General features: G+C 39.4%; 1 protein-coding gene across 1 annotated transcript; it reads left to right on the top strand.

Moving 5' to 3' along the window:
- The first annotated feature begins 632 nt into the window (after positions 1-632).
- kcnj13 (potassium inwardly rectifying channel subfamily J member 13) lies at positions 633-23,117 on the top strand. The gene is made up of 3 exons (XM_042487428.1): positions 633-680; positions 16,340-16,895; positions 22,543-23,117. The coding sequence occupies exons 2-3, from the start codon at positions 16,379-16,381 to the stop codon at positions 23,115-23,117; spliced, it is 1,092 nt and encodes a 363-aa protein (XP_042343362.1). The 5' UTR covers positions 633-680; positions 16,340-16,378.
- The last annotated feature ends 4,831 nt before the right edge of the window (positions 23,118-27,948 follow it).

Raw genomic sequence — 27,948 nt, forward strand, 5'->3', positions numbered from 1 at the left:
TTGACTGAAATTCCAGTAGAGAGTAGGTTCAGTCTGGCAAGAAAATGCCAGACTGAAACTAAAAGAAAAAAATGTGTGTGAAACAATGCACAAAAAGTTAGTAATATTTCCACAAAATTATATTTATCTAAATAATAGTTTGATATGACAAGTTACTTCAGGAAAAAAATGAATAAAGAGGAAGAAAAGATGGGAAAAACATGGGGATGCATGCAAAAATACACACACCTTTAGACATACATCACATTATCGGCAAACCCAATTTCTTCCAGCAGCAGCTTCAGCACACCAACCAGCAACAAGCAGCTCTTTGAATGGACTGTGACAAGGTGTCGTTCCCCCGCAACCCCCTCCCCCCGTCCCTCCCTCTGTCGTCTGCCTTCCGGGAACACTAATAGGCTCCATGCAGAGTAATGTGACCAACTGAATCATCCTCGCCCCGGAGCTGAAAGCTGCAGATTGGAGAAGCAGAGTGCTGCACTCCAACACCAAGAAAACCTCTCTGGAGTTATACTATTGGTTTACGCTTGGGATCCTTCTGGGATTTTACACCTCGTCCTCCAAGGAACTAGTGGTACTCTTTCCACCTGCCTCAGCCTCTTTGCCCACTTGGAAGATCTCAGACCAGCTCCAGGTGAAAAGGTCAGAGGGCCCCTGTTTAGCCCTGACTACAGCTCTAGGTGAGTACAAACTTCACCATGTGATGCTTGGCAGAGTTGAGGCACTGATACTAGGAGAATGAGTGAGAGATGAACTGTGATCCAGTTTTACAGATGACAAAAACTGCAGACATTTTCTAGACCTCTTAATTACAATAAATGCAGAAAGAGAATATTTTCCTGATTGTTATCAGCAAGACCAAAGTTGGAATAGGGAGTGTGGCTTATTCAGTTTGTAGTTTATAAGGAATAGAATAAGTGAACAGCTGCAGAATGACTGTAACATACACCCCTAAGCTCTAAGTAGGTGTTTAAGAGAGATTTCCTCTAACTGGCTCCATTTATTTCTCCATTAGCATACATAGCTTAGGAACTGGAAAATGGCTGACTAGGTGCCGTCCTGCGTAGCCTTCATTACCAGGATGTGAGTGCAGAAAGTCTAAGAATTCCACCGGCCTCAGGGACTTCACCCCCAGAGCAATTACACAAAGTGTTGTTTATTTGCATTGGCAACTCACAGGAAATAGTGGTAATGTCTAATCTAAGTTGCTTACTTAGAGTTGAAGATATGGATCTAAAATTTTACTTAAATAGAAGTTAAGATGTGTTCACAGTTACACATAGACAAGTTAAAAAATATGTAAAAGTTAAAGTAAATTAACAGCAGAGGAATATCCCCTCTAAGCATCCCATGATCGAGATTTATACTTAAGTACAGCACTTTTCTTTACTTTTAATCTTTAATAAAGTTTATAATGGGTTGTAAAATAGCTGACTGAATTCAGGAAGACAGACACACGGACATTATATAGGATGCATAATTCACACAGCACATTTACATGAACTCTGCAGGGACTCCAACTTTACATATTTCTATGCAAAAACAGGACATAATACAGCTGGAGTTTATGAATGGTAGGTGAGAGTGTCTTTTTTGAAGGTTTAAGCTAAAAATACTTACCAAAACAATTCACTAATGTATAAACATGTTGCACTTTTAACTTTTTAACGTTAGCAATTTGTGACATTAAAGAAAACCTATTATGCAATTGGGTTTTTTTCCTTTTCTTTATTGTTTTATGTTGCATTTTCATGCTTGTAAAAGGTCTCCAACTAATACAGCCTAAACCCCAACTAAAGGGAGCTCTCTCTCCCTCCTAAGCTGCCTGAAACAGCTTGTTTGAGTTTCAGTGTTTACTTCAGTAACAATGTGACATCACAATGTCACAAATGGCATAGAATGTGCATAGAGAGAGTCAGCTGACCAATCAGAGCAGACTCGGATTCCAGGACTCAGGACATAAGCTCAGGGAGACTATTTCAGACAGAGGTGCTGCAGCAGAGGGCAGTATGAGATGCATGATGCTTTTTTTAACATTAGCATGTGAACTTATTCTAGTAACCCCCCAAAAAGAAATATGATCCAAGAAAAGAGTGTAATAGGGATCCTTTAAAGCAACTGACAGCTGAAGTAGTGAAAATTTACATATATACTAACTACTCCTTTGTATTACATGAGTATAGTTAATGAATATCATGGCAATTTTAAGCCATAAAAATCTTAGAAACCACATTTGTTATGTAATAAGCACACACAGTAAAGATACAATATTTTTTTGGCCACATTCATACGGCCATCCACTGCCTTTACTTATGAAATGAAGTGCCGTACCAATTATGTTTTAATGTGTTGTCATATTCATGATAATATAATATACAACACTTTCAAAATAATGTAGATAAACAAACAGATTTGATAGATTGATGAGTTGTCATACTATTTTGTATCTTATAAACTACAAATATCCAGCTTTTTCTCATACCAAAGTTGTCAAAAACAGCCGCTTTTACAATGATTTAAGCATAATACACTGACGGCAAAAGTCACCTTTCATGTTGATATTCCTGCCGGGAGGCATCAGTTTGTAACGCAACACAGACATAACTTTTCGCAGTGTTGTGATACACCACCGGATGAAACCTGTTGATATGTCATGGAATGGCATCAGATCGAAACACGGTGTGACACCATGTTATAAGAAGCAAAGCGGTTCCCTTGGGGGGGTCATTCGCTTGATTTTTTTTTTTTCCTAAACCTAACCATCCATGCCTTTGTGGCCTAATCCTAACCATGTGCTTTACTTGCCTGAACATAACAATGTGCTTTAATGTCTGAGCATTATCATGTGCTTTAGTTGCCTGAACATAACAATGTGCTTTGGTTGTCTGAACATAACCATGTGCTTGTGTTGCCTAAACATAGCCATGTGCTTTAGCTGCCTGAACAAAACCATGTTCTTTGTTGACATGCTGGCATTAGCTTGGCAGCCTGAAACATTACCAGCAGATGCAAGTGGATATCTAAAGCATTAATGTGTAGACATGAAGGTCCAGTGACAAGGTAGATTTATTGTCATTTTTCTTAAATGTGCTTGAAGAAGAAATTAAATTGAAGTTGATCCTAAATCCTGCTACATCTTTTTGGCATCGAAGGAGGAGTTAAAGAGTCTCAGAGCCTGGGGAAAGACGCTGCTCCGTAGTCTGGTGATACCTTTGTATCTTTTTGCAGATGGCAACAGGGTGAACAGACTGTGGCTGTGGTGGCTGCTGTCTTTCAGTATCCTTTGGGATCTTTGCGGACACCTCACTTCACCGAGGTCACTGATGCTCTGTAGATGGGAACCAGTGATGTTCTGGGCAGTTTTAATCACCCGATGTAGAGCCTTCCTGTCCTGGGTCGTGCACAAACCATGCAAGTTCTTGATGTTTCCAGTCAGGATGCTTTCTATTGCTCCTCTGTAGAAGTTAAACAGGATCCTGCTCTGGAATTGAGCCTTTCAAAGTTTCAGTAGAAAGTAAAGCCTTGTCTGTGCTTTTTTAACCTGGGTGGTGATGTGTGATGACCAAGATAGGTTCTGTGGTTGTAATTTCTAGGAACCTATAGCTGTTCACCTGCTCCACCTCAGCTCCACTGATGTAGACAGGGGTGTGCGTCTTTGCCTTCTTCTTTCTAAAATCAAAAATCAGCTCATGGGTTTTACTGACGTTGACCAGTACGTTGTTCTCTGTGCACCACTCTGCAAGATTGTTGATTTCCTCCCGGTATGAATTCGCATTGTTGTTTGTAATACGGCCGGTGATGGTGGTGTTGTCCGCATACTTCACAATAGAGTTCTCCTGATGTCTGGGAGTGCAGTCATGGGTGTACAGTGTGAACAGGAGGGGGCTGAGCACACAGCCACAGATGGTTAGGATTAGGGCAAGAAGGTGCATGGTAAGATGTAGAAAAAAACATCACATTTAAACAAGAAGTGAATACCCGACTCCAGACTCAATTCAACTTCCCCTTCTGCCCTCCCTATAAGCACCCTCGTGCTTCTTACACGTAGTTATAGCCAGGGCTACAACTTGATATATTTCATGTGCATGCAACAGGTTTAATCCGGCCCTGTTCTCAAGTGACGCCTATGCGCGTATCAGGGGGACACGCCAGATGCTGTCACGTGCTAACTTAGGATGCCTTTTGGTGTAATGCACTTACACTGAAAGTATTGACAGAGTGGGACTATTTGACACGTGAGAAAGGGCTTCCATTTTCTATCCATCCACTACCTACCTACATTACCTATTACCTAAAAAGTCTGAGCTCTCCTCCTTCTCTGAGTCCACACTATCCCTTTCTGTCTGTGTGTTGCCTTCATCTTCATATTCCTCATCATCAGCCACCTGCATGTAATTGGTAATTACCGCTAAACTCATGCATTGTGTCTTGACAAAATAAACTCACAATAAATTAACATTTTCCATGCATTAAATGCATACAGTCTCATTTAAAAAAAAACTTCAACAGTAGGTTTACTCAGTTTATTAGTTTACTTTCTTAGGTTTATGCAATAAAAGTACATGGTTAGGTTTAGAAAAAAAGATCAAAGTTTGGATTAAAATAAGGATGTATGTTTTAACGAATGCAGTGGTTCTGAAACTGCAAGGTGCTCCCCCAGGGGGTATATAGAGCCACTGTAGTTGGGGCATGGATGACCAGAAGAAGAAAAAGTAGTAGTAGTAGTAGTAGTAGTAGTAGTCAGTTGGTAAAGCAGGCACCCCATGTACAAAGGCTGCATCCTTGCTGCAGCGGTCGTGGGTTCAAGTCTGGCCTCGGCCCTTTGAAGCATGTCATTCCCTCTCTCTCTCTCCCCCTTTCATACTACATCTGTCCAATCCAATAAAGGCAACAAAAGCCCAAAAATATATTTAAAAAAAGATTATCTTTGGGGGCTTTTGCTTTTATTAGGGAGGACAGCTTCAACGTGAAAAAGGGAGAGAGAGGAAATGACATGCAGCAAAGGGCCGAGGTTAGAACTGAACCTCAGCCCAGCAGTAGGCATGATGGGAATGTGGGCGTGCTACAGTAAGTTGTTGTCTGGCTGGATGGAAATCACAAGAGGGGTATACTATGAAGAGCTAACTGGGTACCACGAAGGTGGTTATTAACTTTCTTTGTTAACTCAGGCTTTCTGCTTCAAACTCTGTGCACATTTACAGAAAACAAGTCAAATGTTGCACTGAACGCGTCATTTGAAACTTTTAAATAATTGCTCGCATGCCACCCAGACCCAGTGCCTTTTTGCCTGCCCTGTTTGAGCATCATACATTTTGCAAACTTGAAACTTAAGCCTCATTCCCACTGCACAAAAAACCTGCTAACACCCGCTAACATCTGTTTTTTAATGCAATGAGAATGCGTACGATCGACATTCACACCCGGGTCAAATGATTGCGATAGCCACGTTTTTTTATCGCATCTGGCTCCACTCGGCTTTGATGGGAATACAACACCCGGGTGAACGTGGTAATTTCAGCTCCTTAACCATCGCAATGACACACTGTAACAAATTACTGTCTGTGTCCTCCGAAGCAGCGCTAAAACATTAATCTGCACTGAGTTTGAAAGGGGGCTTAATGATTAATAGATATATTAAGAGAAGAAACCACTGAAATGTTCTCGAAGACCTCTGATCCTGCTGCTTTCTACTGTTTACCTATTCTCCTGCCTGTCTGTGACGTTACACGGAAACACAAACAAGACAATTCACACACACACACACACACACACGCACACACATACACAGGCCAGCTGACTAATCAATTCCTTAGTCTGCCTGCTTTTTGTTGTTGTAAATAAAACTTTTGGCAGTCACTCAAATTTCCCCCCACTGTATCAATCCACAGACGTGACAAGAAAAGGGACAGTCAACAGAGAAGGGGAGAGAGAGAATGCTCCTGCAAACTCCAGCTGTTTCCATGTGCCTGTCATTGCTGATTTGGACACCTTAATTAATCAAAACTACAGTATATATGCACTCTGCTTGTTCTAGGTTTTTGCGCCTGGCTAATAAATGTTTTCAATAGCATTATGTTTTAATTGTTTAGCCTTTTTGGGGACAATACAAGAGTAGATTAAATAATTTAGTTGTTTTTATTATGAAAAAAAAATCGACCCCCCCTTATTTCTGCCTTTGAAGAATATTAAAATGTTTTACAGCACAAAACAAAACTGTTGCTTCAATTAAGGCAAGCGCTGACAGAAAATGTTGTATATTGAATGCACAAGTTAATAGTCTACCTATATTGGCTGTTAAATCACTCCATTATTTCTAACGTGACAGCTGCTCATTCTGCAGCTCTGAAACTTTAAACTTGATGCTGTAGATTAAAACATTATAATCAAGAACTTTATTTAGCTCTGACACTGTCCCGTAATGAACGAGACGTATAAATCACTTTAGTTTTTGGATAAATCAAAGAAAAATGAATTTTACGGATTGAATAATATCTGTGATAAATACCAACACACCAATCTATCAGCTGTAATTTTAATTTCGTCCAAAATATATAGTGACCTTTTCATGCATAATGTTATCTGTGGTTTAAAGAAGCTTCTTTTAGAGCCACGTTCAGTCGTTCAGTGAGAGCCACAACCAGATGAATGAGGTGAACGATATTCTGTCTCTGATTTTCTGCATCATTGATAAACTGTAGGTTCCTGTGAGGAAAAAAAGCTTTGCAGTGCATATTGCAATATTCAATCTGTGCGGCTTTGCTAGGGGGCATTTATGTAATATTACTGCTCAACAAGATGTCTCAAGTGTGTTTATAACGTTATAACGTACTGACACTGATTATAGAGTGACACTCCTCAGGGAACAAGCTGCAAAAGACGCTTTTCAGTCGCTTTCAAGCTGAAACTCAGAACAGAACATAACCTGCCTTCCAGGAAGGAGAGAGGGAGTCATCTTGGGAGTGAGCAACTTTGTATAGACTGGTGGCAGGTGAAGTGAATCCCAACAACGAGGTGGGCTGAGCCAGTCAGAACCTGCACATGCAGGCCAAACAGGAAGTGACAAGTGTTCCCATCGCAAGGCAATATAGATTACATTTAAAGAGGTAGCAAACATTTTCCTGTCACTGACTTGCAGTGACATGTCTGACACACTGATGTTCAGCATAGTAAAGCATCAGCCAGTGCATGGCTTTCATGTTATGACCTTACTAACAAGTTTCCCCAAACCTCAGCACAAAGACCAACTTCTCACCAAAATTAACTACACAGTCACCTGACACACTCCTTATTACTCTGCTATTGCTTCAGCTTATGTATCAGATAAGTCCTCAGTTGGTTGGTGTTTTTTATAACATGAATAATTGAAGTGGTCTGATGTCAATTATGCTGTCCTTTATTCCATGACATTTGATTTTTTAGATGTTTTAGTGGATGAAGACCCAAACCAAGTAACTTATTCATTTGTGTTTGAAGTGTAAACTGGTTAAAAATGCTTTTGGAAAACAAAACATCACTGAAATACTTTAAATCTTGGTAAATCTTGGTAAATATTGGTGCAAACTTTGCTAATCTATTATGTTATCAAACTTTATTTTAAAATGTCAACATCACTGGGATTTATGGTTTTGTTTGAAATGAACTCCCTCTGCTTTTTGTATTTAAAAGCTACACAGTGTTCACAACAAATGTATCAAAAGAAGTTGCAAGTGCATAGTGAATGCATGTGTAAAATGACACTGAATGTATATTGTAATTGGTGAACAAGACGAGTGGAGAACCATGCAGTGCAGTAAGTTTAAAGCTCCCTGCAGATCAAAGACACATTCCTACTCTGCATGTTGCTGTGTTCCTCAGACAGATTCCCAGCTGGGACCTGCTCTAATCTCCTGGCAACAATATTGACATAGAAATAGAAACTTTGATGAGTACATGACCCTAGCTGTCTGCCTGTCAGGATTGCCTTCACATACATCTGGTTCTCGGAGTTCCTCTACACACAAGTCCTGTTTTATTATACTGCTGTTTTTTTATATAATTACAATGGTAATTCTGTTGATACAACTTAACCTTGGGATTTAAAGAAACAGTTCCACATTCTAAAATATATATTATAATATTCACTGTTATACCCGTACTATCCGTTTCATGAGGATTTAGCTCCTAATTACTGCTAACCTAAATCAATGAAAAATAAGTCCATAAGTCTTGTAGTAATGCTAAAAGTGGAACGTTTTTTCTTTGGTTTCACTACAAGAATGGCCACTTTGTCACTAAAATCAGTCAAATCAGTCAAACAAACAGCCACACAATTTGTATTCAGACTCATAATTCTGAGTAATTTTTGATTCAACAAAATAAGAAGAACTTTAACTTGACTTTGTTTTGAGCACCCCTGACTTGTGACATCACTCAGACTTAAGCCTTTTTACATTTAAAAAAATGGATATCCCCAATTTATGGAAGTGTGCAGCTGATCAGCTTTTCGACTCCTATCTCCTCATTAATAGATTTGCGTATTAACAGCATTCAAACATTAAAATGTTCCACATCTTTCCTACATTCTGGATTAGTTTACTTTCAAATCCCAAATGAAATTTCTTTGAAGGTTGGTAAAAAACCCTCAAAGCCTATTCTTAAACCTTCATGGTATAATAGGAGTGATTTGGAGTTATTGCTTTTGACTGAGGGTCAGCAGTTTGAGATGTGTTTCAGCTGAACTGATATTAGATAACTGACAGATTTACCATTACCATAAAAACCTTTGATTTCTGCTTGATAGACGTGCTTATATGTGCAGTCAGACACACATGCAGACACACAGACATGACTAAATACATTATACATCAAAATTAGACAACCTGCTGCTCTGCTGGCATTTTTTAGGACTACACCAACATGTTTGACACACTGTGTTTATTTAAACCAGAATTGCAGTGTAGCACTAGCTTTACTACAGTATTTAAATTATTCCACATCTTATTTTTACACCATTGGTACCATTCAAGTTTTCAATGACATTCATATAAATTAAACAAATTCTCACTTTAAATTAATTTACTGTCCTTGTGTGCATTTAAGCCAACACTGCAGTGTAGCATCAGCTTTTCAGCATGCAGCATTCTTACTCATGATTTCTTCAGAAATAGCATTCTCTTTCTAAGTGCAGGCCAGCAAGCAGTGACAACAGATAATGCTGATTATCACATACAGATGCACAAACTCCATGGCATAAAAACAGACCACAACACACAAAACATTAGCTCAACAATTTGAAAAGATTGAATTGTTTTGGGGTTTTTTTTATAATTTTATTTAGGTTTTTAGATATATACAAAATACAAAAACAACACACAATAAAAAGAAAAGAGAATGAGACACAGAGTCCCTACCCCCAACCCGAACAAAAGGCCAGTATGTACAGAATATAATACATTATACATCATATATTGTACATGCATACTTAGATAGACAGTGCAGGTATTACCCAATGCTAATGCCACAAAAAATCCAGCAAAGGCAGGTAGCCACAGGAAACCAGATTCAACCGCCAGGACCAACAACAAATAAGCAGAAACACACTTAATGTCCTTTAAATTTAGACAGTTAAAGCACGTAACATGGACCATTAATAGTACTCCAGCCACAAAAATGTAGCGATCATTAAGTAGGTGTACAACTTAGGCGCCCTGTTGCCTGATGTGATCCACGAAGGGCCCCCAAATCTTTACAAATTTCGAATTAGAGTTAGACAAAGAATATCTTATCTCCTCCAAATGTAGGCAGGAAATCATATCATTGAGCCATCTTTTATAACAAGGAGGGGATGAAGACTTCCATTCCCTCAATATAACCCTCTTGGCTATCACCATGCCAAACATGAGGGCCGTCTGGAAAAAAAATCTGATCATTTTGCAATCAAATATTCTGAACTTTAGTGTATGTAAAGAAAATACACATACTAACACTATCTACTATTTTGATAAAATTATTGTATGACCCTAATTTTTTAAAATGGAACTAAAATTGTTAGGAACGTAAAGTTTAAGAACTAGATTTGGCATGGGATTTGTTGGTCTTGGCTTCATAGAAGACTTGAAACTTACCATGACTTTTTCCAACCTCTGCAAAACTCCATACATTCATCATGTGCAGTATTTTTGGTTTTTTGGGGGTTTTTTTGTTTGTTTTTTTGTGTGTCATGGAAAGAGCCTGAGACAGTCATTCTGAGTAACTTTATCTAAAAGCCATCCACAGAAGAACACCGTCTCTCTTATCAGAAAGACAAGATGAGACATTCCAAGGACAGTCCATCTTTGTCTCTGCAGGCTTCTGATTCCATTGCCCCCAAGGACAAGTCCAGCTTCTTGTCATAGTCTTGACTACTCCTGCCTCAAACATATTTAGCTTTATTTAGATGAATGTTGAAAGACTAGAAAAGCGCAGTGCAGTCCATTTAGCCAGTGGCAGAGTCTCCACGCTCCAGAAATGTCCCAGATGACTAGCCTTCAACATAAAATTTATTTCTGAACTGAAGCCACTCTCCAAAAAATGCTAAAAGATAAAGGACTTAACATTGACAACAAGCATATTTTTCTGCACTTGTGAAGTCAACAGCTCAGATTCCTTGTTAAAGTGTTGGTTTGAATATCAATTTCAATCAATTTATTTGCAGAAATAAATCATTCAATATACCTGGTCTTGGCTACATTTATTTTACATTGACATTGTGATATGAGACAAGATATCATATTAGATTTTGGATATTATAACCATTTCCTGGTTTTGAAGGCATTGCAGAATCAGTGAATTCACTGATGTCAGCAGTGCCATTAAACGTCACATTGTGGAATGTGCTCCAGACTCAGATTCAGTGTCAGACAGTAGGGCAGACTTTATCCTAGTACGCTGCGGGTCAGATGCTAACCTCATGAACTATGATTTAGTCAAGAAATTGGGGCTCAAGACCTTCTACCTTAACTGACCTCTGGATGCCAGAGCCCCGGATAGTTGACTTATTTGCAAGGTCACTCATCGCATTTGGTCTCTACATCTGACCTTCCCAGGCTCACACACAGAAAAGATAAGTTTCAATATCTTTTAAGCCCCTGAACAACAAGATATCCTGGGTTACACATGGCTCACAGTTCACAACCCCCACACAGACTGGAAACTGGGACAGATTGTTGCTTGGGGGGAGACCTTTGCTAAGAACTGTTTATCACCTTCTCAGTCTCCTCCACCAGAGTCACCCTTTTTTTCCTCTGATGAGCAGTTTCACGTGCAGCATATCCAGCGGGTCCTTCAGTGCCTTTTGGGGGTGGCATGGTTGGAGTGGGTTGTCCTCTAATCGGAAGGTCAGTGGTTCAACACCTGGCTCCTCCAGTCAACGTGTTGAAGTTTCCTTGGGCAAGATACTTAACCACAAATTAACCCCAAATTGCTCCCAATGCTGCATCATCGTAGTGTGTGTGTGTCTGAATGATTACTGAATAGCAGGTGGCACCATCTACGGTTACCTTAGCTACCAGTGTGTGAATGGGTGAATGTCAATCTTGTAGTGTGAAAGCACTTTGAGTGGTCAAAAAGACTAGAAAATAGCCAAAATATACAAATGCAGTCCATCTGCCATTACCATTTGCCTCCTCGATCATCTGCTTTTTGTCAAAGCGGAGAAATGTGAGTTTCATGTGTCGATTGATCCTTCCTGGGGTTCATCAAGATTATCCAGAAAAAAAGTCAGGCCCACTCGTGCCAGTTGCAAAGAGGTTCAGTGCTCATCAGAAACTTTAGTAACATTGCACCCCTTTACTGCTAAATCTAGCTTCCAGTGGACCCAACAGGCAGAGAGCACCCTCCAAAAACTCAAGACTAGTTTTACCTCTGCCACAGTCCTCAAGCTACCAGATCCTAGTCATCACTGTGTGGTGGGGGTGTATGTCTCCCTTATGTGGGGGCAGTCCTCTCTCAAAGGTCAACTAGGAACAGCAAGCTGCATCCCTGCGCTTTCCTATCCCGGAAACTGTCAGCCTCAGAGAGGAACTAAGATGCTGGTAACTGCGAACTGAACTGCAAAAGGCATTAAGGTGGTATTAGGGGAATGGAGGCACTGGTTTGAGGGGGCCGAACAGCCTCTCCTCGCCTGGAATGACCTCCTGGAGTATGTAGATCAGCAAAAAGAATCATCTCACATCAGGCAGGTGGGCTCTCTTCTTTAACCATTTGCCCTTTCTGGCTCCAAAAAACTTCTGCTCTCTCTCATCTGTTTACCTCTGAGCACCCCAATAATGACCCTGAACCCATTCTGTCTCCCTTGCGTGTTGTGGGCTCTTTCACCGGGGCCACTGAAAAGAGAGTCACTGAGGCTTATGCTTAACTGTCAACCTCACCTGCCGCCAAACTGACTGCGGTACAGTCATTAAGTGTGGATAGATGAAGCCACAGCAGCTCTGCAGGACTGTTTTGAGCACACAAGATTGGCAAGTGTTCAAAGATGCTGCCACTCAAGATAACAAGATCAGTCTTGTGGAATATGGATCTTCTGTGACATTATATATCAGCAAATGTGTTGATGACATGGCAATCACAAAGATGGTGAGAATATTCCCCAACCAGAAAGCCTGGATGAATCGGGAGGTGAAGGCTTTTCTCAGATCAAAAAAAGTTGCCTTTCAGTCAGCGGACAAGGAGGCATACATCATCACCAGAACAGGAGAGCTGGCATCAAGAAGGCTAAAAGGAGATACCAGCAGATACTGGAGTGACCTCAACAGCAACAGCACTACAGATATGTGGCCGGCAACAGTCAGGGTGCGTCCCCTCACCCGAAGGCGGAGGGAGGCTACCCTCTCTTTCACCGGGGTAAACTCCAACATACAGGCACAGAGCCGGGGGGCAATAAGTATTGCCACCCCCGCCCAGCGCTTCTCGCCAGTGGCAATTCCAGAGTGGAAGAGAGTCCAACCCCTCTTGAGAAGACTGTTTTCGGAGCCCAAGCTATGTGTCGAGGTGAGGCCGACTACATCTTGTCGGAACTTCTCAACCTCGCGCACCAGCTCGGGCTCATTCCCCACCAGAGACGTGTCAAGGTCCCCGCCTTCGGCTGCCACCCAACTCACACAGCACCTGACCCCTTTAGCCCCTCCAATGGGTGGTGAGCCCACGAGAAGGAGTCCCCACGTTGCCTCCTTCTCAGTTGTCAGGGGCATAAAGCTTCTTCGGCCTCACAGACAATACACCTCTGAGATGGGCAGCAGAGAGGAAGTGAAATCTGTTAAAATCAATAGACCCAAATGGGGTTAATGAAAAGTATTGAGGATGAATCCATTTCCATTGAGAATGGCCAATTTTAAAGTATTTATTAGAAATACTTATCTCCTGGATCCCCAGGGCCTCTCTTTTCTGTGGACTTTTAATGAATTCTCCCTTTTATACTCACCCACAATGACAGTTCTGAAGATTTTTATTGAAAATTTTATGCATGCTTGTTTTTCGAACTAACATTTTCAATATTTTAATTACAACATATTATATGTATATATATATGTGTGTTTTTATAACCAAAGCACTTAAAAACCCACACGGGGTGGTTTTGTTTCCCTTATTCATTATACTTGTTTAAATATTTATTTATCTATTTATTCATGCATAATTTATTTACTATTTCCACAGGGGGGAATTTTGCCTTTAAGACAAAATAGCATTTTAATAAAAGCATATACAATGTCTTTTGTGGGGTTCTGTTGCATTGTTTTGTCCATGTATTTATTTTTTATATATATTTTAATCTATATACTTAAATAAAGAGATAACCCTTTTAATTAATTCACAAATGTATATAGCTGATATAAATATATGTCCACCTAAAATGGGATTAAGAACTGGCGTGCTTTTATAATATTTTAAGAATGATGCATAGTAGTATTTCATGATGAAATGATAATACAATGGACCTAACAATTTTTACAATCACAGCGACCCCACTTTATCCAATTAGAGAACCTGTGGTTTGGGAACAAGAACTTATTTAATAGATATCTGATCCTGCTGCCTCACCCACTCAGTGGTGCAGTTAACCACACTTTTATAATCTTTTTTTTTTAAATTATTTTGTTAATATTACCTTATTTTAAACCTTTTCAAATTTTTACTTTTTATTTTTATTTCTTCATTCTTTTACACACATCCATACTGGATTTTTTATTAGGAACCACTTTTGGGATTTTTAAGAGCACATAAAATATCTTAATATATTCTTTCTCATGAGCCTGTGCCCCACGGAGTGCTGCATTTTAACCCTAACCTAGGATTAATATGACTTGGTGGTGGTGCTGGAATAACAGCTTACAACAGTCCAAGATAATGTGACTTCGTAGTGGTCCTGGACCAATGATGGCCCAGGATAATGACATTGCTGAGGTGCACACATATTACACATATTTCCCATTGAAAACAACCAACAAGGGTTAAAGGCATATAAATAATTCATCAACCCCAAAACAGTTTGAAGAGGAAGCTGTCTTTAAGCCTGCTTAGCCTAGCTTAGCTTAGTTTAGCTTAGCTTGGCTTAGCTTAGCAGGTAAAGCTAGCAGCAACAAGCCTTTTAGCCTACTGAGGTTTATTTAGCTTTGTGCAGCTTAGCTTAGCAGGTACAACTAACTTTACCACAAGTCCTGTAACATCATTTTTCACACATATTTATATCCCATTAAATACAATCCACAAAGGTCATATACATATAACAATTTCCAAACCCCAGAACCGCTTGTAGCCTAAAGGAAACTGCATTTTAGCCTGCGTAGCTTAGCTTATCTTAGTCTAGCAGATAGAGCTAATGTTACCACAAGTCCTGTAACATCTATTTTTCACACATTTCTTTCCCATTAAATTGAGCTAACAGAGGTTGATTTTATTCAGTAATAAAATGTCCTGAAAATCCGAGAAAATCTCTGTATATGGTTGCTACTTGAATGGCTTTGAAATGGGTGGTTTCCTTTTCTTCATGGGCGAGTAGCTGCCAGTATCTATATTATATGTCATTATATTTTTGATTTGTCACTTGGTACCTTAATTTTGTGTTTTCCGTCACAAAAAGGATATTATCACCATAATTCCATTTGTTGTATTTTTAAAAAATTCATAAATATAACTTCTGTTCACATGGGTTTGAGCTTGCTCTTTCTGCGAATGGGTCTACACATTCTGTGTGGGATAGCGTCCTGTACCCAAAACTCTGTAAAAACTTTAATTTTATGATTGCCAACACAACATCCATATCTTGATTGGGAAAGAGGCAGAAAAGAGGCATGGAGAACATGAAATCCCTTTATAACACCACAAATCCCAGAGATGCTGATTCAAACAGGATTCATTATCACATGACTGCTGTATTTGGCAAAATATGGTAGGTAATTGATGATAGAATTTTTACATGACAAATTGCTGACATGGCTGGTTTGCACTGGATTAAGATCACAGACAACCTATGTAGTTATTACAAATAATTAGAGGTCCCCAGGTACTACTAGCCCTTTGTGAACGTGCTGAAGAATCTACAGCCATTACAAGTGCTAGTGCCAGTGCAAAGCAGACAAGTACAGTGGTGTTATAAGCTAAAATTCTAATGTCAGTGCAATAACATACTCAAAATAACCAAGTTAACATGCTGATGTTTGGTATAGCATATTAGCATGCTAACCTTTGCTAGTTAATATCAAACCAAATGTAGAGCCTAGGCTTAGAGGAATTAGTGTCTGGTCATATGCCAAAGAGCTGGACACACTGAAATGTTGTCCTTGCTGTCACAAATCATCCTCAGGATGACACTAATGTATTCACAACATTTCATCCCAACCTATCCTATAGTCAAAACAACAAATGTTAACTTCATAGTGACACTAAAGAACAAGTCTGGGATCCACCAAAGTTAGTGGGCTGTATTTTCTGGGGTACACAAACTCATGGCAATTCATTAAATATTTGTTGAGACCTTTCAGTCAGGACAAAAGTTAAAAACAAAGGTTGATATGCACATTGTGTTTTCACACAGGTAGTGGTAGACATGTAAAAACCAAGTCACAAGTAGTCTTATCAGATAAACAATGCTCACCCCACCCCACAGCTTTCCGTCTTTGTTTTGAGCCGTTTGTCCAATGAAAGGCACTACATAAATCTAAGCTATTATTATTATTATTATTATTATTATTATTATTATTATTATTATTATCATTACTATTATTACTATTATTACTATTATTATTACTGGAAACACAGATGACATAAGTATTGATATTAACTGCTAGAGTCTTAAATACCCTTGGTGTCTTTTATCATTTTATTTCAGGATCATACTGACCCACCCTGCTTGAGGTTCACAGCAATCATGACAACCAAATCCAACAGCAGCATTTTGAGTGGCAAGGCTTCCTCCTCTCCTCTCTTGTCCTCTTCACCTCGCCAACGCTTAGTCACCAAAGACGGACACTGTGCCCTTCGCCCACCTCTATTCTCTTCAGGTTTGCAACGTGGGGCCTTGGGCAGGGCCTGGTTGCTGGCCCTGCATGACCTGTGGGGACTGTTGGTTGGTCTGCGCTGGAGATGGGTCCTGCTGGCCTTCTGCACCTCTTTCCTGGCCCACTGGCTGCTGTTTGCCTGCCTGTGGTACTTACTGGCTCACTTCAACGGAGACCTGGCTGTGCAAGATCATGATGCCCCCCCACAGGGGCATGTGGTTTGTGTGAAGCACATAACCAGCTTCACTGCTGCCTTTTCCTTCTCCCTGGAGACACAGCTGACCATCGGCTATGGCACAATGTTCCCAAGTGGAGACTGTCCCAGTGCCATAGCACTGCTGGCTGTGCAGATGCTGCTGGGGCTCATGCTGGAAGCATTCATCACAGGTACAACTCTTCTAACCCTAAAGCCTTGTCTCCACAAATGTGAGCTCTGTCTTGTAAGTGTAATGTACATACTGAGAGACAAACTGGTGCTAACTCAATAATTGTAATTTAAATTTAAGGGAGTCACAAATTTAATTTGGTTGTATTTTTGCAGCGGCAAATAAGCTATCTATCTATCTATCTATCTATCTATCTATCTATCTATCTATTTGTCAGTCAATCCAAGCTTCTTCTTTTTTCCCCTGTACACTACATTGAGAAAACTGGGGGATGTTTTACATCCAAGGACTGGATATTTACATATTCAGAACAGTAGGTGTTTGAGTGTTGCCTGACTAGTCATCTTCTGTGATACTTATCCTTAACCAACCATCTTACCTTACTCCCAACCAGTTGCCTCCTAAACAACAGGCTATATCTTGACCTAACAGCTTCCTGAAAACATAGGGAAACATTTTTTGAAAAGAAACAGAAATCCATGTAAGTCCTGACCTTGTGTTATAGTTTGCCAGTTATACTATGAGAGTGTTGTACTATGTTTTTTTTCCAGTAGCCTTAAAATTCAACTTGAAAGGGAAAAGCATGTTAATGAAGCACTGAACCAGAAAGCTGAAGATACTTCATTTATCCATGTATGCCATCTGCTGGGCAATCCCTGGTATTGCATTTAGGATTAAATCCAAGACTGTGATGATACTGAAATTGACACATCGTCATTGCTATGATGTGCCCTTGCTATGACAACGGCAGGGCATGTAGATGCAGCAGCCGGTAGCTCCTCAAATCCTTGCTACCTTTTTACTATATTTTTTCGACACCATGGCCCCTTCTGCTGAAGCACAACTTTTCTATGATAGAGAAGCACTTATCAACATCGGCAAAAGTTGTGTGGGTTTCGGACTGAACGCAGCAGACTGTGAGAGGATCCCCACCAACAGCATAAGCTAAGCGGCCAATCAGACCAGAGGGGAGAAACAAAACTGAAAGCACCAGACGAAGAGAGGGAGGAGAGCTGGCATCAAGGCGAGGTTGACCTGACTTGGACCGAGATCTGTTCCTCTACCAAGCGTTCTTCTGGCTAATGTCCATTCGCAGGGGAGTGAAGTGGATGGGATGCCACTGAGTCTCACTCAGCAATGGGAGATCAGGGATTACTCTGCACACATCTTCACAGAGACATGGTTAAACCCTAATATCCCAAATCAAGATATTGCACTGGATGGGTGGACCTTGTTGGGAGCCATAAGGACACAAGACAAAAATGCACCACAGGATGTTCAAGCAACCAGATGGAATCTTCATAGTAACTGCTGATTTTAATCAACTGTTCTAAAAGTGGTCTTAAAGCTCTAATCTTTTGTATTTGAACAGTGAAAAATTAAAAACGAATAAATTACAATACAAAATTTATGCAGCCATTAAATGGCAATTTGCCATTGTTTTTGATCTTGTATCTGCATATTTTAACAGTAAACATTTTAGCAAGAATGTCCCCATTTTTACATAACCTGACGTGTTTCAAAACCTTGGACCACAAATGCGGAATCAAAATCTCTTGCTCTCCGTTGACCTAGTGCTTCCCTGCCATGAGCCACCATTATCTGAAGCAACACTGTTGAGTGTTGACACTATACGCATTTCAAGAATGTTGGAGAACGGAACAGTGACCCTGAATAATGTTTACAATTATTTACCACTATAAGTGCAAAAAATACACCCACATACAGGGCATTGAAAACATTTCCAATATATCCCCTCAACTGTACACTTTTACTACAGAGGAAAAAATTATGGCACCACATTTATCTGAGACATTCACATTTTTACTCAAAAAATGCAACAATTAAAATATGATGCATTAATATTCAATAAACTATCCAGCACTGAATAAGAATTAAAAGGTCCACCCTAAGCAGATTTTTAAGAAAACTGTAAATAAATAAATTTTGCTAATAATTCCTCTCCTGAATGCCCGACTTTGACATTAATTTTTAACTTAAGCTGTATGCTATTAGGTATTAAGGTAAAAAGGGTAACAGGTAATGTACCCTCCAATTTATAAAGAATTTCATATACAGTCTGACTAAAACTAAATCATTGCAGTTTGTAGAAGTCTAACACGTTGTCCACACTGTCAGCGTTGTTGCTGTGACACCTGTGAAGGGTTGCCTGCTGCTAAGAGTACTGTATTTCATTTTTCATTTATAAGCACATATTCCACTCATTTATGAAGTCCTGTGAGGTCCTGCAATGTCAACAACATGGTCCTGCAAATGTTTCACAATAAAATGCCTTGTGCCAACAACTGATGGGATTCTGTCAACAGAGATGTTGTCAGAGGACTTTCATTTTGAAATGGAAGCAGGAAAGTGAAATTAAAAAAGATATATTTGTCTCAACTTAGGTACATTCTAGTAGAGCCAGTCCTGCGCTGAATTGATCACCAGCAATCGACGAGCAATGCATGTCAGCCTGATTTGTGTCCAACCTCATGTATGCAAGCCCCCAGGAAGTGCTCCAGGCTTTGATGCAAATTTTACATAGCGGCCAAACGTGGAATTACACCGTCCGGGCTGGCCCAGAAAGATTTTTCCCCATTCACTTACATCAGGAAAGAGACATCTATACATTAGTAAATATTTTTTTGTGAGCATCAAATCCCCCACAAAACAGCTCTTTTCACTATCTAGATTTACGCCATCTAGTCTTATAACATTTGGAAAGTCTAAAAGAGCCAAAAGATAACATTTTTTAGACCACCATTAAAGCTAGCCAAAGTCAGTCACTCCACCGGTACATAGATGCCTGAGCACCACCGTAGTTTTATACCAGGGAAAAGAGCTTTCTCCTTGCTTCATGCGCATATGAGGACTATCTGAAAAAGTCGTGTTTTGCCTGGATGGACTGGACTGTTTTAAACGATGTGGCAGTGCATGCGTTGGCGAGCTCTGTGACCGTCTCAGCTCTGCTCAACTAATGCACACTCATGAGTTTCTCATGATAGAGGGGCAGTTAGGTCACATTAGTACAAGTATTGTAGGTTACCATTTGTTAAATTTCACTATGCAGTCATGCTGACATTGGAATGTGCTAAAGGTGCTTCATACTATTTGCAATGAAAAAATTGGATAAAAACTGCTATCTCACTAATGTTATCTAACTGTTATGAAGCTTTACGCTGACAAGTTTTCTTTCCTTTGGAAACAAAGAAGGTGACTGCGTCAAAGAATGGGTTCAAGGCTTTGAAAATTGGGCAAAGTAGACTAATGCACTTCCATTGTGAAATATGAGATCAGTTTACTGATGCATGTCAAGAATGAAGGCGTATAGAATAAACTATTCATGTTGTCTTTAAAATGGTACATGAAAACTGATAGTCTGCTGTGGGGGGGCTGAACATGATGCCAGACATTACACTGATAGAAAACAAAGCAGTAGTGAACTTAACCATTTGGGGGCTCCAGGTGAGCAGTCATTTGGCCCCCTGCATCCATCGGTCTAATGCATTGTTAAAAAAGTGATCATTTACCTTGGTTTTCCAGAGGGTGGCAATAGGTTGATCGTGATCTTGTGTTCTACTGTATCTTGTGACAACTACAAGATAAGTGAGGATACCACACAAGACAATAAGAGATCATTTATGGAGACATATGATGTATTGACTGACTATTACAAATGACGTGTCATTATTTATTTACCTTGGTTTTCCAGCAGGTCGCAGTAGGTTGATTGTGGTCTTGTGGTCTATCTTGTGACAACTACAATGGGAGGATACCTCACAAGACAATAAGAGATCAATTATGGAGACATATAATGCATTGAATGTTAAACATAACATGTCATTATTGACCTTTGTTTTCCAGCAGGTTGCAGCAGGTTACAGGAGGTTGATTGTGGTCTTCTGGTCAGCTACAATGAGAGGATACCACGCAAGACAATAAGAGATCAATTATGGAGACACAAAAGGAATAAGCATGATATAATTTTCAAAATGTTAACCTCTCTGGGCTTGTATCTTCCTCTCCTGTATCTGAATGCTTTTGTCTTCATCTCTTCTGTCACTCTGTGCATGTCTTCATATCTCCTATCTCTCCCTCTCTGTCAGCTTTGTCTTTATCTCTACTCTCTCTGCTTGTCATATCCTGTGCACTTTTGTCTGTGTTTTGTCTTCATCTGTCCTCTCTCTCTCTGTGCTTGTCTCCATATCTCTTATTTCTGCTTGTTATGCTTACGTTAACATCAGTGGCAGTGCTGGTAATGTTACTATGAGCAGGCAGTGCATTTTGTGAAGGGATTTTTTTAAAAAACATAATAAATGATAGGCTGTCTGTCAATATGTGTCAACCCTGCGATAGTCTGGCGAGGGTCCAGGGTTTACCCTGCCTCTCGCCCAATGACAGCTGGGATAGGCTCCAGCCCCCTCTTGACCCTTACGAGGACAAGGAGTTATGGACAATGAATGAATGTATGAACTCCCCTGCGAATGGACATTAGCCAGAAGAAGGCTTGGCAGAGGAACAGATCTTGGTCCAAGTCGGGTCAGCCTTGCCCTGATGCTGGCTCTCCTCCCTCTCTTCATCCGGTGCTTTCAGTTTTGTTTCTCCCCTCTGGTCTGACTGGCTGCTTGGCATATGCTGTTACTTTTGCCGATGTTGATAAGTGATTCTCTATCATAGAAAAGTTGTGCTTCAGCAGAAGGGGCCATGGTATCAAACAATTATAGCAAAATATAGCAAAAAAGTAGCAGGGATTTGAGGAGCTACTGGCTGCTGCATCTACATGTGCTGCAGTCATTGTAGCAACATTATAGTGTTGGTGCTTTGACAATATCAGTCAGATCCTACTACCAATGTAAAACAAAATGTAAAAGTCACTTTCACAAGAATTACTTGAAAGAAATGGAATGGAAGGAAAGGTTGCTGCAGTAGCTCCAACTGTGCTCATATTTGCCTCAGCTGTTGTTTTGAACTTGATTCAGATTTGGATTGCACTCCTCCTACTTCTTTTCTGAAAGTGTACCTCCATTAATGTCACTACAGAGGAGAGAAACAAGGCAGTGTCTGGCAGTGTACATGAATGGTAATGAATGGAGGAATGTCTGGCATGTGAAGAACCTGAAGCAATATTTTTAAAAATGGAAATGCAGACTTCCCTCAAAGATGTCAGACATTTTGCACACTGAGCAGTATAAAATTTGTGTGGGGTTCAGTAGACTTGAAACTTCCAAAAAATCTTAAGGCAAAAGCATTCATAGCTGTGCAAAATGGCCACACATTGAAAGCTTGGCAAAAAGGAAGGCTCCACTTGAATCCCACCTTGGACCCATTAGTCAATAACATTTTGCATACAGTCATCTATGTCAGTTCAACACCAACAGCTGTGGACCAACAGGAACATGTAGTTGTGGGCGCAAGGAAGAAAATAAATCAAAATCAAAAACAAATCTGAAGACCAGTCTATAATATGATCTGCACTTCTTACGTTGGGTGCCCATTCGTTTTGAACCTCTAAAACATTTTGTGCTTTATGCTGCTGTTCAGTGCTGAATTATTTTGCTGCGATTTACTGAAAAGCAGCACAGGACAAACATTTTACAGTAACAAAGTCAATACAACTTCTCATCACATAATATTCTTTTAACCTTTAGGTGCATTTGTAGCCAAGATTGCACGTCCCCAGAAACGAGCAGGAGCCATCCAGTTCAGCCCCCAGGCAGTAGTGGGCCAAAACCAGGGCCAGGTGTGCCTCATGCTACGAGCCACCAACCTGCTGCAGCGACCTCTGGTGGATGTAAAAATAAGTGCTGTGCTCTATGAGGAGCATGATGGTCAGGCTCTGCACCAGACCTCTCTGGCCTTTCATTTGGACCATTTAGGTCAGCAGCCCTGTCCTTTCTTCATCTTCCCACTCACCTTTTACCACCCTCTGGACCGTCACAGCCCTCTCTACCCCGCCCTGTGTGAAGGCACATCTAATCACTTTGAGTTGGTGGTGTTCCTGTCAGCCTTGCAGGAGGGAACTGGTGACTCCTGTCAGAAGAGGACCTCTTATCTGCGCCAAGAAATCCAGTTTGACCGTCGCTTTGTCCCTGCCCTGGGGCTGGATGCTCAGGGAAGATACATGGTGAGCACCCAGCACTTTGACACGGCACACTCAAAGGAGCCTTTTAACAAGGACTGTGTGGTGCAGATCAATGGTGATGGCAGTGACAGGATGGAGTAAGAATTCTGATAGGCACATCTTACAGGGACAGAGGAGATTTTCTGAATGATAGGTGTGGAGAGGATAACAATGGGGTAGATATTTTTGTCAGGAGGTACTTGATTTAATTTGGTCAATCTGAATTTTTGTCCAAGTATTTGAAATGAAAATGTATATGACACATAGGTGCTGCTGCAGACTGCCTCAGCTTCATGCTGTTACTTGTTATTGGAACAGTAAAATTACTGTCTGCTGAAAACACTCGTCAAAGTTACAGACCTACTTCCTCCTTCAGCTTTCAACTGCTGCACTTACTGAAGCTGTTTGCGCTCACAGTTTTGCTGGACACTAAGTATACATTATGGTTGTTGGGCTGATCCATTGACTGCTTGTTTTTTTTTTTTTTTTGCTTGTTTGTTTGTTTGTTTTCAGTGCTCGACCTAATTTCAACAACGTCACTGCTTTCTCAGATCTGAGCAGCCACTATGATAAATGCAATGCTGTCATACTTGAGAACCTGGGGGGTATTCCAGAAAGCAGGTTATGTGAAAACTCTGAGTATGTTAACCCTGAGATGAGGGAAACTCTGTGTTATCTGTTCCAAGAGGAGAGTTGAGTTAAACTCTGAGTCAGTCACCATGGTAACTGACTCTGTGAACATAACCTGCTTGCTAGCAGGTTTTCTAGAAGAAACAGAGTTTCTACAAGTACATTCCATTTACCTGTCTCCTCCCACCTCAAGCAAGCTGTCAGACATGGATTGTCCGTATTTTACAATCCGATCAATATCAAAGCAGAATTATTACGCAGTGCCTTTTGTCAGGAGAGGATTATCAGATCTCGACTGGATGTGCTCTCATTCCCCAATGAATATTTGTTAGAATGGTACCGTTTTTTATTTAATCAATCATTTATCTAAATAACATTTTTTGGCACACCAAAATCACACAACGTGCACTCACATCAGAGCAAATTTTGTGCATCGTGCTATGTTTTTATAATTAGTATTTCACTGAATTTTCAAATACACATCACCATATTTTAGTATACAAATCAATGACACCAACAGGTATAAAATAAATACAATTTTGAAGGAAATATAAAATGAATATATTCAAAATAATAAAATAAACCAAAACTCTATTAAAACTAAATTAAATTTAAAAAGCATCCAACAAGCTAACATACCAGCATAAATTAATATAAATAAAACAAAGTCAATAATCAAATATCAGACAGTCAAATAAAAGCACCATCCCCACATTTGTTTTTAGGCTACCATAATCTAATACATAATCATCATAGTAATTTTCAGTCTCATGAAGAAAGTTAATTTTGTGTTCGAAGTGTGTGCTTTATATCAATGTCAAATGATAATTTACTCAGCAGGATATTAGGCGAGAGGACATATAGGTGTTAAAACAGCATTCTGTTGGGGGTTGAAATGACTACATGTTAAAATAGCCACTGAATGAATGAATGGATGAATGAATTAATTAATTAACTTGTTTAATGTCAAATATGAATAAAACCAAAGTGAGGTTGGCCTACAATCATGGCTGAGTGAAATGTGCCTCAACATTCTGAATTACGCTTTTAAATTTAATTTTCAGTTGCTTCAATTGCACCTAAATGAAAATCAAAATGTATTTAATCCACCACTTTTTCACCTGTATGCTGCGATTTTATAAAGTGCAGTTAATGTTAAGTTAATGACACAAATGAAACGGGCAGCAATTTTTTCCTGTGATGCTTTTCTCTCCTTAGCTGCTGCAGCGGTGTTACTTTTCTTTCGAAATATGGGCTCATATTCTCCATTGGCAGCATGAGGACCTGTAGTTCCAAAGCTGTAAAATAGCTTGGTTGTTTCTCAGCAGTGGCCATGGTGAATCAACGTATTGGGGCTCCATTGATGCTGGCATTTTATTGAGGTTGTGCATGCAAAGCTCAGAGTGAACATACTCAGAGCTGATTTCACTAATTTAGATCAGCTGTTCTAGAACCGAAATTTTCCCATCTTGTAGTAAATCAGCTCCAAGCTCAGGGTCAGACTCAGAGTTTGTCGAACCTCCTTTCTGAAATACCCCCCATGATGGTCAGGGCTACGAAAACAAAAGCAAAAAAAACAAAAAACAAGATGTAATAACAAATCAAATCAAAAATTAATTTGCATTTCATCACTTTTCATGTGAGGTCTTGTACCTGTGATGACACAATCGTGCAAAATGTAGCTTATGTTCTTGTAATTATTTCATCATTAACACTGAATCAAATAACTAAGTGTAACTGTAACATGGGCATTCAGAGTGGTGGACCCTTAGAGATTTATCACCTATACCTTTTAGTGAGTCTTCCCTCACTTATCTTTCAGCTCATTGTTTGTGTTGTCTTCTCTGCTCTCATCAACCTGTTTTTTTTTTTTGTTTGTTTTTTTTTTGTTTTTTTTAGAAATAACAGCAGCAGGCAGCTGTTTTCAGCAAAAAAAAAAAAAATCCAATCTTCCCTTCCTGCTGAAAAGCAGTTCAAAATTTCATAGAAATCCATCCCATAGTTGTTGAGATTTTTCACTGTGTGGACCAAACTGGTGCACCCACTGACCAACAGACGGTCATTCACAAATTAAAACCCTAAATCTTTCTTTGGAAAATATCCAGCAGAAATGTAAAGTGTATGTGGTTTGTCATAAATACTGTCATGGTCCTTAAACTAGTTGTTTAGTTCATGGCACTTCATAAATAAGATCAACAATGCATTACAGATAGGGATTTTAATGTTTTTATGAAAGAGAGGTACAAAATAAATCATTTCCACTTACGAGATTAATATTAAGTTGAAAGGCAGGTGTAGTTAGGGTTGAAAGAACAAATACCAGTCAGAAAGGGGCAGACTGCAATGATTCCTCTGTCATTTCTGTAACGGGCATTCATGTTGCTGATCAGTGATTTCCTCTACTAATGTTTGTAGACCTGCAACAGAATTGAAGGATGACACCATTATGACTGCTATCAACATTAGCTGATAATCACAACACAACATCAGATGGTTGTAATTGGTGTTAAGCTGCTAAACTGCTGTTATTCATTGGAAGCCTTTTGGAACAAAGACATCAATATCTTAAAGTGAGCTATCTCACATTCACAGATATTGACTCACCTGCATGAAATTATATATGGCTAGTGGTGACTGATAGAATGATATCAACTTCTGATTGATTTGTAGTTTACTGTCTTTATCTTAAAACATAATTGCCTAAATCATTATTCAAAGCAAAAATCAATGTACTAAGTTCAATTTGTACAATAATAAATGTCTCTAGATTTAGCAAAGGTAAGGAGGAGGCCTAAGAGTTAAAAGTGTGTTTGTATATGGAGTATTTTCATTTAAAGGCTGTTGCTATGAAGAGCCTCACTGTATTAACTATATGGTTTAAAAGAAATCAAGTAGCACATTCAGACATTAGAGAGGGAATGTTCAACAACATGTGATTAGGATTGTTTGTTTGGACTGTTGTTAAGGATGGAATCTCAACGAATCTCACATGCTTCAGTGCCTTTGTACAGTGTACATTTCATGAAATAAATATTTTCTAAACAAACTTGGAAGTGACCATTATTTTATATGGCTTCAAGTCTTCAAGAACCCCAATGCTATAGCTACCATGGTGACTGGATGTAGCGCTTGCTGTACCTTTTTACTATAGGCAACACCCTAGGTTCCAAAACTCAATTTCCTTATGTGTGTTAGTTAACCCTTTTTATGTATTTTTGTACTCTTTTAATTAAAAAACAGTGTCTCTTTAATTTCAATGTTAGAGGATTATTGCATACCTTTTTCATGCTGTCTAACTGTGGTTAAGTGCGCTTAACATGAATCACAAGACAACTAGGTCCCAATGATTTAAAATTTATTAAGAGAACCACCCAAATTAAGTCAAAGTAAACTGGAAATTTGGTGTTTTACTAACCAACTCAACCAGTGAATTACATGTGATGTTCCTCATTCTGTACTGAACACTTCCAATGTATTTTTTCAAACAAAAAATATGTTCCTTTAACTTTGTTTCGTTACTGTTCACTTACAATTAACTTTTGTTCAGACACTATAATGTCTCTTTAATCTTGAACTGCTATTATTTTATTGTTAATTAACTTTACCACAAAATACCTTCATTAATATTAAGCATACCTAAAAAGCTCTTATAGTACCTTTAAGTAATACTCAATTATTTAATGGGCCCACACCCACTCCTAAAAGCCAGCAAACAGGGACAACAAAAACAAGAAAACAACAAATCCTATGTTGCAGGCCTGGTCGAAACTGGGGAGCATGACGGCTAAATACAGTTAAAGCCGTGGATACAGTGTGTGTGTGTGTGTGTGTGTGTGTGTGCATGTGTGTGTGTGTGTGTGTGTGTTTTGCACTGCTAGTCACCAGTGAAGATTATGGTTGAGAAGGGTTGGAGAGAGAAAGAAGAGAAAGAGAAAGAAAATTTTATTAACTGATCAATCAACCAATCAATAAACCAATTAATCAAAAAACAATAACAAGAAAAAGTAATCATCATCATCATAAATTATCAGGGGATGGGTAGTGCCAGCTGAGGGGCAAAAGAGATAATAGGATCGGGTAATAAGTATGAGTTATAAGAGTAAGAGTAGGTTATAAAAAAATTTAAATAAAAATAATTTAATTAATTAATTTAAAAAAAAAAAAGAAACAAAAAAAACCCCACCATCATTGCTAGGCAAGAGTTGATGCCAAGACTGCACATTGCCACAAATGCACAACTCTTTTGCATAATTAGGGCAAAAACATGAGCGATCTTTCACTATGACAAAGTTTGGCTTTCAGT

Source organism: Plectropomus leopardus, chromosome 5, assembly GCF_008729295.1.
Source record: "Plectropomus leopardus isolate mb chromosome 5, YSFRI_Pleo_2.0, whole genome shotgun sequence".
Taxonomy (NCBI): domain Eukaryota; kingdom Metazoa; phylum Chordata; class Actinopteri; order Perciformes; family Serranidae; genus Plectropomus; species Plectropomus leopardus.

Excerpts from the sequence above, each read along its gene's own strand:
- kcnj13 (XM_042487428.1), top strand. The coding sequence starts at position 16,379 with ATGACAACCAAATCCAACAGCAGCATTTTGAGTGGCAAGGCTTCCTCC. Across the intron at positions 16,896-22,542 it reads GCTGGAAGCATTCATCACAG|GTGCATTTGTAGCCAAGATT; the intron begins GTACAACTCTTC and ends TTTAACCTTTAG.